At 37.0% G+C, this 12,402-nt stretch overlaps 1 protein-coding gene across 3 annotated transcripts in view; it reads left to right on the forward strand.

Annotated features, from left to right (window-relative positions):
• The window catches only part of LOC139124785 (ectopic P granules protein 5 homolog), a 53,826-nt gene that overhangs the window by 36,982 nt on the left and 4,442 nt on the right, over positions 1-12,402 (forward strand). For 2 of the 3 annotated variants that reach the window (XM_070690896.1, XM_070690898.1), the window contains exons 33-42: positions 497-695; positions 1,828-2,010; positions 2,873-3,048; positions 3,674-3,856; positions 4,228-4,385; positions 4,929-4,955; positions 7,453-7,646; positions 10,087-10,335; positions 11,156-11,375; positions 12,044-12,250. In XM_070690896.1, the coding sequence (XP_070546997.1) occupies positions 497-695; positions 1,828-2,010; positions 2,873-3,048; positions 3,674-3,856; positions 4,228-4,385; positions 4,929-4,955; positions 7,453-7,646; positions 10,087-10,335; positions 11,156-11,375; positions 12,044-12,250 (1,796 nt within the window). The remainder of the gene's footprint in view (positions 1-496; positions 696-1,827; positions 2,011-2,872; positions 3,049-3,673; positions 3,857-4,227; positions 4,386-4,928; positions 4,956-7,452; positions 7,647-10,086; positions 10,336-11,155; positions 11,376-12,043; positions 12,251-12,402) is intronic. The other variant, XM_070690897.1, reaches the window with a different exon arrangement.

Below are 12,402 nucleotides of genomic sequence, written 5' to 3' on the forward strand. Positions count from 1 at the left end.
CGCCTACTTCCATTCCCACCAACTTACAGCAGCATGCCTGTCTAACTACCTAAGTGCCTTATTGGTCCTTGTAACTTCTCAACCATCCAAGGCACCCACATATCACCTATTACGAACTTACAGATGTATCCACATACCTGCTCAGTGTTTTCCACAGTTGGAAAAACATAGGGCCATTTTACATAACAATGCATTATTTGCATATCCTTTTGTTGTAAAACTGCGTTCTGTTATATTGTTATTAACATATGAATGGAATGTTCCAAATATAGAGGTATGGCCCATTCTTCAAAATCCCTTGTGGAGAACCCTGCAACTATACCTAAATTTATGTAGCAGTACATACGGTTGTAGTCAATGTGACCTGCCAACCTTCCCATCTACACATTTTCCTGAACACATAGGTATCCTGTTTATATCAAATTGCAATAAAGCCTATGTAATCTTCACAATGAACCTTCCATAAACATTCTTCTTTCTGAATTTTTTCCTTCAGATCAAAGAGACCATCGAGTGGATGACAAGCTACTTTCAAAAACTAAGGGTTTCCAGCACAGACATTGCCAGGTTTGGGCTGTACAGTAAATGGCGGCCGTACATCAAGTCACTCTCTAACTTCCTAGGGTTCCTGTCGCAGACGTACATCGTGAAAGAGGCTGAGAGAGTCATAGCAATTGGAATGGGTATAGAGCAAGGTACTGCCTTCACTTTAACCTGTTCACCCCCAATTGCCTGTAAACAGGTCCACAATACCGTTGCTAACAATGGGTTTGGGCCAAACCATGGTGGTGAAAGGGTTACAGTAGAATACGCCATGGGGACAGATATTCAGACTCCCAAACTTTTACAATTCTTTTCTGATATACCACATGTGGGGGCTCATTGTAAAGCTCTTTGTGTAAGAAATATTTTCAGTCTTAGTTTTTTTTCATTGCAAAAATGGAAAAATTTTATGTTTTCCCATAGAGTTACCACAGGGATGGCGGCTATTTTGAATTTCAAATATAGGTAAAGGTTGGGCAGTTTGTTTCTCCAGTATCAATTGGATTGGTAAAAGTGTGGCTGAAAGTTTAATTTAAGATAGTTTGAGCAAAAGTTTAAAGCATCCACTTTCCAGATACATACAACCTTACAACACATGAACAAGGTTGAAGAGAAACACATTTCATTCTAAAATGTATCCTTTACTGCTTAGATCTCCTTTGGCTGTATCTTTTGCATTTAATTCCCTAAAAAATACCATCCAATCTTGAGAGAGCTGTTTTGATTCCTTTTACTAAGCCATACCGTCTTTGAAAATGTCAATATTCCAATTCGTGGTGCTGGATGTGGTCAATTAAATTCTCAGACTTGCAAATATGCAGCGGCTGTGTTTGAGTGGCAGTTTGAACATTAAAGTTGTTCATTGCCGATGTTTGAATGATGTTCTTTGGTCACACTTAGGTAAGCAGTGTTTCATAAGTTGCATTTGATTTTGATATCCGTGTGACAAAAAGGCCTTACACAGAAAAGCGAGCCCTTGGAGACTATAGTCAATTCCAAACATCTTATCCAAAGAAATACAGCTGCAGGTAATCAGGCTTTAAAGGTATACAGTCACCTGTAATCTAAATATGCCTATATATGGTCAAAGGGGTGTTCCTTGGTATTCAAAATGCCCATGTGAGGGCGCTGTTTTTAAAAAGCGGCCACCCGCTTAAAATCTGTGATTGGTTGGAATTTCTCTTTCCATGGTAACTGTGGCAAAATTAGAACAGGTGACAGTATACCTTTAAGTGTGAGGTGATAGAGACATGCTCATTTGGGTTTTTTTCCTGACTTTTCCAGCCATTGATCAACTCTGGAAAATTACTCATGAACTGTTTACACCATGGATCATCACCATAGAAACACTGACGACAACTGGAAGTCAGCTGGTGGCACCGTGGTTGGAAAGTGATGGACCCATAGCAACGGACATGGTCGCCTTGTTCACCGAATCTCTTCAGTGCCTTCAAGTCCAGTTTCGAGGTTTGAGAAATATTGTTGCATTGTTATCAGAGAGAGTATTGAAATGACTCACAAAAAATCAAACAAAGTTTCCTATCAGTTACTAGTAATTTGTACTGTTTTGATAGAATGACTAGAATACTCTTTGTTTATTTGTCCCTACAGACAAATTCCCAATTACACAGGGGGACTATGTCATTGTCAATGACTTGTTCTTGTGATTTGTTGCCAAGGCATGAATGATCCTGTCACTTAAAAAGTACACAAATATGGCAGCTCCAAATTGATGGAAATAAAGCCCCTTTCACAGTGCGTTTGCCACGGATTGTACCTGGGAAAATTTTACCTGATTGTATTTCTGGATGGATTTCCCAATTGTATTTCAGTGTAATTGTAATAGGTATAGGTACTAGGATTCACAAACTACCGTATGTGTCATACCTACCAGTATGTTTCCAAACCTTAGCAAAAGCACTACTTCTACCACTAGACTTTAACCCTTTGAGTGCTGAAGTCGATTTTTGTTGCCACTATACAATAAAACGCCAACAATTTCTTTCAGATCTAGACAATTTTTTTCTGATTTTTACCAAAATTTTGGTCAAGAAGTGTAGCCCGTGAAAATTTATGTTCATTTGGTCCAAAATCTTGGAAAAAATTACAGAAAAATTCATAAAAATTGGGAAAATGTTGCCATGATTTTTTTGGGAAAAAATTACAGTGCTTTGAAGGGTTAATATATCCCAGTTTATTTCCACAGGGTTGATGGACAGACCTGTGAACAGGTAAATATAGTGAAGTGTAAAATTCAAAGAAGATGGTTGATAAGAGACAATAACAAACATTGCAAAATCATTGTGGCTTTCTTTTTTCTCCATGTTAGATATCTTGCCCCACTACACCAGAGATGCATTGAGTTTATTCTGGCCGTACTATGTCAGTGTGTTGGCACACAAAGGGGTTGTAGACCACGTACTCAGGGTATACCACGCAAGGTTTATCACTTTACAATGGAGCCACTTCTATCCGAGATTGGAAGCTGTCGAACTCATGCTGAAGGTGAGTTTGGTGAAACATGTTTGATGATTCTCTAAACTCAAAAATATGTTGGTATTGCTACATATTGTCCAAAGCCTACACATGATGCTCACCATGGCCAAAATACTAAAAATGCACTTGCTGAAATCAAACATCTTTTTTTGACTACATTTGACCATTTTTGACATAAAATATCACAGAGATAAAGTGAAAACACAAGAGTAGAAAACAGGTATAAATTTTTGATAAAGTTGCTTTTTATGTTGAACAAAGAAATTGAGCTTTCACCTTACATCTCAGCAAGGCAAATATGACAATAGAAACCAAGGAATGATTCTGAACTTTAAATCACAGCAAGGGAGATATGACAGTGGAAACCAAGTGACTGATTTTTGACTTTAACATGTCTTTCTACACATCTACTAATACATGTAGATGTAACAACATGAATAAGATTTGTTTTGACACAAAATATCACAGAGATGTAGTGTAATGTGGCAGATTGGCAGATATTAGGGCCATAATGATGCAATTTTGAAGGTTTTGATAAACATGTTCATTTTGGCTGAATGGTTTATAGATAGATTCATTTACTATACAGATCTATTGACTCTGTATGATTTCAACTCTTTCATTTCCATGCCAGCTCCATGCTGAGAGTTCTCCAGACTGTTTTACATTCCTTGGTTGCATATTCCCACAAATGAAGTGGACTGACATCGTTGATCACTACGCCAGAAATGAATCTCCGGAGGTAGCCAGCAGATTGCACGTTTCCCTTCTTCTCCTCTTTGTCATGTTCGCCAAAGAGAAGACCCTGATATCAACAGTAAGTATAAGTCTTGCAAAGACAGAATAACAGTCCAAATTCTGTGTGCATTCAGTCTGTCATCTGTCATCTGTTCTGTGTTTTTTGTCCTTGTCGACAAAGTCAAAGGGAGTTATAGATCAGTTGTGTACATCCCTCCATGTTACCTTATGTCCACGGAGTGCGTGTCATTTCCTTTGTCATCCATGGCTGTTTTGGGGGTTTATTTTGATACGTTTTTATTTTTAAATGTTCTACTTTTTTCTGGCAGAATTAAAGAGAAGCATGTCAAAATTCATCGCCTGTGTAGAAATGACAGAGGGAGGTTCGATTCTGTCTGTCTGTTCCACTTGTCATCTGATGATATTTTTTTTCCTTCACTTTCATCTCAGAATACAGAAATGCAGTCATTAATGACCACAGCCGAGTCATTCCAGTGGGCCTACGTAGACGCTAATGCCTATGAGAACACTATCCAATGGCAGCTCACCAACACAGACCCAGATATCGTACTCGCTGACCGCAGGGGGATGGAAGACAGGGGCCTTAAGTAAGTGGGAAACGAACCATCTTACGAACGCAAGTTCTTTTAAATTTTAAATTTACAAAGATTTTCACCTTTCTTTAAACAGTCATTTTGGTATGAATCAATGTACGTTGAAGTGAATATCATTCTTTGCATTTTATTATCCTCATTGTAATTTTGCTATTCCCAAAAAATATTGGACTATGTTTGCGATTACGCTTTTACTATTTTGTGTTCCGTAATCCATATAGTAGTCTCAAGTTCACTGTTTCAGTTATGTTGAGGTTGTACTACAAAAATCTTGATATGTTGTTCATAAATTGTATTTCTCAGTAAGTGATAGACACTTTCACAGTACTCTGATATTCCAAAGATGTCTCATCAATAAATGCTTTCTACAATATATCACCACCCTTTGTCCTCACACTTGTTTGCAGACTAAGTACTCAGCATGTTAGATTTCACAAGTAGTTCACCTATTATAAGAAGGAGCATGACATTTTGTTTTATTTACTAATTTTTCTTCTTTTTCTGTTCTGTGTTTATTTACGTACATGTTGTGTAAAGTTTGTTCTTACATGTGACAGTTCGTAGGTGAGCGCCCCCTAGTGGTAGAGTGCATTATAAAAAACCCTCACTAGTCCATGAAAACCGAAATGTGACCTCACACTTTACTCAAAATTTTGTAACTACGTATTAAAGTGTGGTCAAAGTATGTGCACCTTTGTTCAAGACTGCCCTCCCACTGTAGATCCTAGTACACATAGATTCGTGTTCTTCAAATACCACCTTGGTTACTCCCCTGCATGGTCCGTCCACTGTTCAAAAAGGCCTGTACTTGATTCATCAACATTCATGTATTTCCTGCCCTGGCTGAAATACTTCCCCTCAGTGACTGATAAATTCTTGTTCCAGCCGATTCATATCTTCCATACAGACAGAAAACATTATATAGCCGCCATTTTGCATATGGCAAATTTTGCATATGTGTAAATTGTGTATTTTGCACATGTGTAAATGGTGACTCTATCAGTATATACAGAAATGCAAGGATAGTTAGTGCATTGGATAGACAGTGTCACAAATGGTGTACTAGACCCTAATATGCACTATTCCCCTGTAATAAGTAGCATGCATTAAATGCACCCTTTATTAGTAACACCCAGCATGTATCTGTAGAGATTGTTGTATTTTATGTGCTGTTAGCATGCATTTAACCCTTTCACCACCATGGTTTGTCCCAAATCCATTGTTTTCTATGGTAAAGTTGGACCTGTATACAGGGAACTGGGAGTGAAAGGGTTAAGGTACAATGTGCCTCAGGGATGTATATTCGGACTCAAATTTTTCCAAATCTTTTCTAGTCTACCACTTGTTCAGACTCAGTTTAAAGATCTTGGAGAAAGAACAATTTCACTGTATTAACTTTTTCGAAAAATTGAATTTTTTTGTTCCTAAAGAGTTAATACAGGGGTGGCGGCCATTTTGAATTTCAAATATCAGTAAATGTTCAGTAATTTGTTTCCCCAGAACCAAAATTTCCTTGGTGATGCCTGATATTTTTTCTTGATTTGGCGAAAGAATGGTTGAGTCTTTCACTCTCAGATCTCGAGGCGCATACTACCTTAATAGCCTTTCAAATGCACAGTTTTGGCAAGGGCAGAGTCATACAGGCTAAAAAATGTTACTTCTTTGAGTAGTTGATGTCCTGCCCTCAGAATACAATGCTTAGAAACAGATGTGTTCCCAGACATACATTGAGTCGTTGTCAGCCAGTAAGAATATTCTAAATTAAGTTGTAATTGATTTTTGATTTCAAAACAAAAATCTTGACATCTACGGTTAAAATTTACCATTCAACAAAATCTTGTGTTATCTGATATCTGCACTTTCAAGGAGGCATGTTTCTTTTAACACAGCTGAGATCGTACTTCCCTTGTACACACTAATCTGATGTCTGAAAGAATGGGATCCTTTGGTAATGCAGTGTAGTGATATAGAATCTTCTTGCTGGCAACGTGTCTGTGGCCTTTCTATCTGTGTTGATTTGCAATGTGTGTGTTACCTTCACCAACAGTTGACAAAGGTGTAACATTATATGCATGCTGGAGCATTTACATGGCTACGCTATGAAATGGACATCAATTTTTGAAATTAAAAAGACGGGTCAGGTTTATAGACATTTTGCAAGGTAGATGGGTAGATCCTGGTACATGTAGAGGGATACTGTACTGTACATAGGCTATCAAACATTTTATATCATGGTATATATTTGTCATGTCTTTCCATGTTCAGTCTTTATAGTCCAACAATATGACATCAATTTAGCATAGTACAACATTGTTACATTTCATGTCATGTTTTAGGTGGAATGCACCTCTGGGACAGACGTTCAGACTTTCAAATATTACAATACTTTGCTTGTCAGTCATTTGTGTTGACTCATGTCAAAGCTTGTGAAAGTCAAAAGTCAAACTATAGTTAGCATAGTGTTTGCAGCAACTTTGAATATCAAATGTCAATAAATTTCAAGAAATTTGTTTTTTTAATGCTAAAATTTGTATGGTCACACATGATTCTCATTTGTGTTGCTTTAGAGAGAGGAGTTTAATATTGCTCATTTTCAGTTTGGAGTTGCATATTGCCTTAATGTAGTATGTGCCTTGAAAGTGAAAGACTTAAACTTTTTCTCAAATTTTCCTCAAGGAATATTTCAACCATTCTCTTTCAAAATCAAGAATACAAATCAGTGGTCACGTTGCAGACTTTGGCTCTGGAGAAACAAATTACCCAAGATTTACTGATGCTGCCATAATTGTGTTAACTCTGCGGAGGAAAAATATAATTTTTGATATTCGATAAACTAAGATGGTCAAAAGTTTTCTTGCACCAAAAGCTTTAAAATGAACCCCTACAAGTGGTAGATCAGAAAAGAATTGTAAAAGTTTGAGAGTCTGAATATCTATCCCGGATGCACATTCTACCTTTAATAATGTACAGTTACAGTTCATACTTCCATAACCAATGGGTGATTCATGTTTGTTGATCACAGAGTTATTACAGGGAAATATTCCATCTTTCCCATTGTCAGATTGCTGAGGGCAGCCGGAGGGTTCCGTCAAGATGTGACGGTCAGTGCAGACACCCACAGGAAGAGATGCTCATACATTCGCTGTGTGGTACAGATGATTTGCAAATGTTCACACAGTAAAGAAGTTAGAGCTGAGAGTTTCAAGATAGCAATCCATGATCTTATGCAAGATATTGAATCAATAGCGTCGGTTGGTGAGTGTGTCAGGCATTCTTTCACATCCATTTCAATAAACCTGGAATAATCCATTGCAATATAAAACATGTCATGTACATCTACTTTCTCTGGGACCTGGGAGTTTTGAAGAGCACCATAGAAAGCCGATGCCATTATCATGTTCTGTGTGTCTGTGTGTATCTGAGACAGGTTCCCAGACACTTGGCACCAAAAGTACTGTACATGTACTTCATACCAGACCAGCGCGTCCCATACCATTTCTGACCATAACCACTTTGCACCAAAACAACCTCGTATCAAAACCTCTCCGCCCAAGCAGTAACATCACCCCAAACCATTTCACCCCTTCAAAACAACCCCTCTTTGCCCCAATCTATTGCAAGCCAACCGGTAAAGCAGAAATAACCAACAATGCCCTCAAAGTTTATCATGGCCAAAATTATTATTATTATTATTATTAAGCTACTATAGACTATAGTCTATAGAAGCTATTGGGATGGGTATCCGTCCGGCGTCCGTCGTCAGTCTGTATGTATGTATGTATGTATGTATGTCCGTTTGTGAGGCGTCCGTCCACTCAAATATCTTGAGAACCGCAGTACTTACTGATTTGATATTTGTTGTGTAGATGAAAAATATGATTTTGAGAAACTATTTTTTTAATTTTTTGATATTGTTGAAAATAGGCAAATTAATGCCAAAAAAGGTGTTTTTGGTAAAAAATCTTCTTCTTCATACCGCTGGTCAGACAGCTTTGTTATTTGGTATACAGGTCCCTAGGGTAACCCAACTTAGATTTGTTCAAATTGTGATGAAATATGCAAATGTGTATTTTTAAGGAATTTTTTTGTCATTTTTGGTCAAAGTTTGACTTACATTGTATGTAATTCTTGTACTGTACAAACCCTATCAATTCACCCAGAAAAAAATAATTAATATGATTTTAAATAATTGAATTAATTAGGAAATCATCAAAGCCAAAATAAATTTAGTGTGGAATTATCAGAAAGTTCAACTGTTTTTGACAGTTCATAGTGAATTGAGGATTAAAACATGTAAAGGCAACTTTCCTGAATCCCAACTTTGATATATTCTGAACCACCATTTATGTTATCTTAAAGAATTTGCTCACAATAGTTTGTCATGATAGGGTGGTCAAATAAATAGAGATAGAGGAAGTTCTAATTTCCATTTATGGTTGACTTGGTAAGGATAAAATAAGATTACTTTTTGAGGAAAAAAATAGAGTGGTCAATTATAAGAGTGGTCAAAGTGATAGGGTTTTTATGGTAAAGCTCTGCTGTAAGATTCCTCATGTGCTATTTATAGCAATTATGCAATCTGTGTAAACAGTGCAATGAAAGTGTAACATGATTCCTATAATGCTTTTGATGACCTTGAACTTCTTAAGTTTCAAACATTTGTCTCTTCAGTGTGCTTTCTCTGAGTACGTACAGTCTCAACTTATTCAACAGAACTTACTTACAATGTTAATTTGAAAGTTAAAATGTGCTTGGTTAATAGGATGAAAGTACTGATATTAAAAGATAACCAGCTCAAGATTCTTTATAACCTGACAGATATGCTGTTTTTTTATGACGTAAATCTTGATTTAAGCAAGTCTTGTTTACTTTAATTAGAATGTAATTAACTCTCATTTATTTGCTATTATAGACTAATATAATGAAATATGCAAATCTGCATTTTTACGGAATTTTTTTCCATTTTCGGTCAGGCCATCCTGAAATGAGCTATCAAAGATATCCTCCTTCTTCATCAATACATGTGTCACAAAAGGTTATTCTCTACATAACACAGCAGAGCTCTGTCAACTGTTGAGTCGCTTGTTTTTTCAAAACCGCTGGTCAGACAGCTTTAATATTTGGTTTACATGTCCCTAGGATGACCTTAGTGAGATAATTTCATACAGTTAGGAAATACTTAATTTTGTATCCATGTCTATAGTAGCTTCAGGGACTTTGGCCCTATGTTTATTATTAAGTTTTCATCACCTATCTATCATCCCGCCACTGAAGATGAGAGTGTTCACATTTCTAGAAAATGACATCACACATTTGTGTGCGAGGCAGCAGTGGTAACTTTTAGTCAGTTACATTTTGTGCAAGAATAAATGGTTCATGGTAGCCAAAATGTCCTGACACAATAATGCTTCCAAGCTGCATTTAAAAACAACACTATGATACATTGCGGTTATAGAACAAGGTGATAGTATGATCATACTATGCTTTGGGTACAAGGTGGTACTTGGGGTGAAGTGGCATGGACAAGGTATTACATGTACTTTGGACGACGTGGTTTTGTATGTGGAAAAATGTGTATACATTTAACTCAAAATGTGTGGCATTGCATGTTTTATTACAAAATTTCATATTAGATTTGCAGACTCTGGGATCAAAAAAGGTATCTTTTAATACTCAAATGTTTGTAATTTTACAGCTGTAGATACAAATGCCATGGCACTGGAATCAGTGGATCTCCTTGTAGAGATTCTCAATCTGCTCAATAACTGTTCACCAACTGGCAGAGCCATAGAGATAGTGAAGAAGACACTGCTAGATTGGATTGAGAGTAACTCCTGCAGTGTGCTGTTGCTGCCCTGCATCACTGCGGCTTGCAGAACACTTGCATCTCTGAAGGATATGAGTGTTATTGTGGAAGCTTGTATGGATTCTTATTTCAATTCCGGTAAGATCTGCCGTTACAAATACTGTAAGTTGGTTACATGTCTCTGAAATTACCTGCAGGTTTTTTGTGAAAACACTCTCAAACTTTTACGGTCCTTGATTTATTAGTACCATCCATTTTGAACTCTTCACTACCAGATATTGAAACATCTGCAATGTTTTCAAAAGGATGGATCAGCCCATATACAGCAAAGTAGAAGTGAAAGAGTGAACACTCATAATCCCAGAAAGATTAAAAAGAATTTCAGTGGTCAAATGGATTAATTTTATGCTGAACATTAGCAAAGTTGACAGGCTTTAAATGTGGCTAACCATTTATCTCTTATACATTTTTGTCACATAAATAATGAGACAATATCTGTGAATTCTTCCCATTCCCATTTTGTGTATCAATCACTGCTTCTCAAGTTCAAATGCATGAATACCCAGGTTGTCAGCGATTGGTTAAACAATAAACTACATTGCATACCACAAGATTTTGACCAGTTCATGATGTAAAGAATATGCACAAGAGATAGTAAACTTGTCAAAACTGAGTTGTATACCAATTGCTTGTGTGGTTTACTGCCAATATATCATAACAGTAAATTGAAATTCAGGCTTGAAACATCAAAAACAAAGAAATTTTCTCTAGGTAAGATATTGCAAATATAGCACAGCTATTATTACATCTTAGCCAATCAGATCACTATATTTGTGCCATCAATATACTGGTATGATATAATAAGAGACATCGCACCACAGTTGTGGAAATTTTCTTTTCGAACACAGTAGTTTTGCAACATTGCTTTCCATTGATGTGTGGGTTTGATATTTCACAGGTATTGATCTCAGTCAATTCGGAGGCTGGAGCAACGTCTTAGAAAAACTTCAGGTTCCTGAACTCACCCACGAAGAGTTCCTTCAAGAAAGTTTGAAGAATGGGAGTTATCTCACACTGTACGCATATGTCTTGCAAAAACTGCCGTCGTGTCAGAATCTCAATGATGAACTGAATATCCTCACTAAAATTGTTGAGTGGACCACGTATGCAAAACCAGGGTAATGCTTTTGTTACAAGTTTAGCCATTCCTGTAACTCACTCATAAAAATGCTGACAATCTTTTAGTTTTAGTAGACTTTAGTGTACAGACCCTGTGGTACAAAATGACTGTGTGAGTCAAGGTGTACTTTCTAATATTTTGACCCTGATAATGAAGATCAATATCTAGACTCATCTCTGTGCGCATGTCAACTTAAAAGAGAGTGAAATAATTCTTAATATACTGATTAAATTCAGTTCATCGGATTCAAACTCACAAAGTACGGCACCCAGTCACCTAGAAAAGACACTAAAGAGCTGGCATAGTCTTAGGTGAAGTCATTCCAAATTTTTTTGGTGTATGAAAGAAAAAGACCTTTCATCAAAGCCTTTCATAGAAGTCTCACTGTTTTCTCCATGCTGCAGGGAAAAATCCTCTTCCTCAAACAGATTATCCTCAAAATAGACACAGAGGTGTGCTTTAGATGTAGCTATATACAGAGTATTGACAATTTACATAATTAAAATTTACATAATGTATTATGGTCCCCAAGTCAGACCCAAATCACCCCAATTTTCAAGCAGAAGGAACATGGCCCACTTTTGGCAGAAGAGAAACACAGAAGTCTGTGAAGTTCTCCTGAGACATGTCTAATGATATTTATTTTTTGTCTTTCCGTGCAAACAGCCCAGGGAATGAGAGTAAACTGATACTGTGGTGGGCCAAAGCAGCTGAGCTGTGTCTTAGACAGGTTGATTACGGTGCCCCTCACCACTACGTAATCAGGACAATCAACAACCTAGCCCCAGCATTGAATGTGCTTGGAGAGGACAAGGACTCATCAGGGTTGCTGGGAGCAATCGGCCTAGGGAGGAGATCAAATCTATCACTTAGGTGATTATCTTGTCATGTCATCGGTGTACCTTATGAAAGGCTCCCTATCTGCATGATGTTTAGTAAAATCTATAATGAATGTTCAGAAAACTAATAGGCACTTTGAGATGTTTGGATATTTATTTTATGAATTGTGAAATATGTTGGATGTT

The sequence above is a fragment of the Ptychodera flava genome, assembly GCF_041260155.1.
Source record: "Ptychodera flava strain L36383 chromosome 23 unlocalized genomic scaffold, AS_Pfla_20210202 Scaffold_24__1_contigs__length_23054250_pilon, whole genome shotgun sequence".
Taxonomy (NCBI): domain Eukaryota; kingdom Metazoa; phylum Hemichordata; class Enteropneusta; family Ptychoderidae; genus Ptychodera; species Ptychodera flava.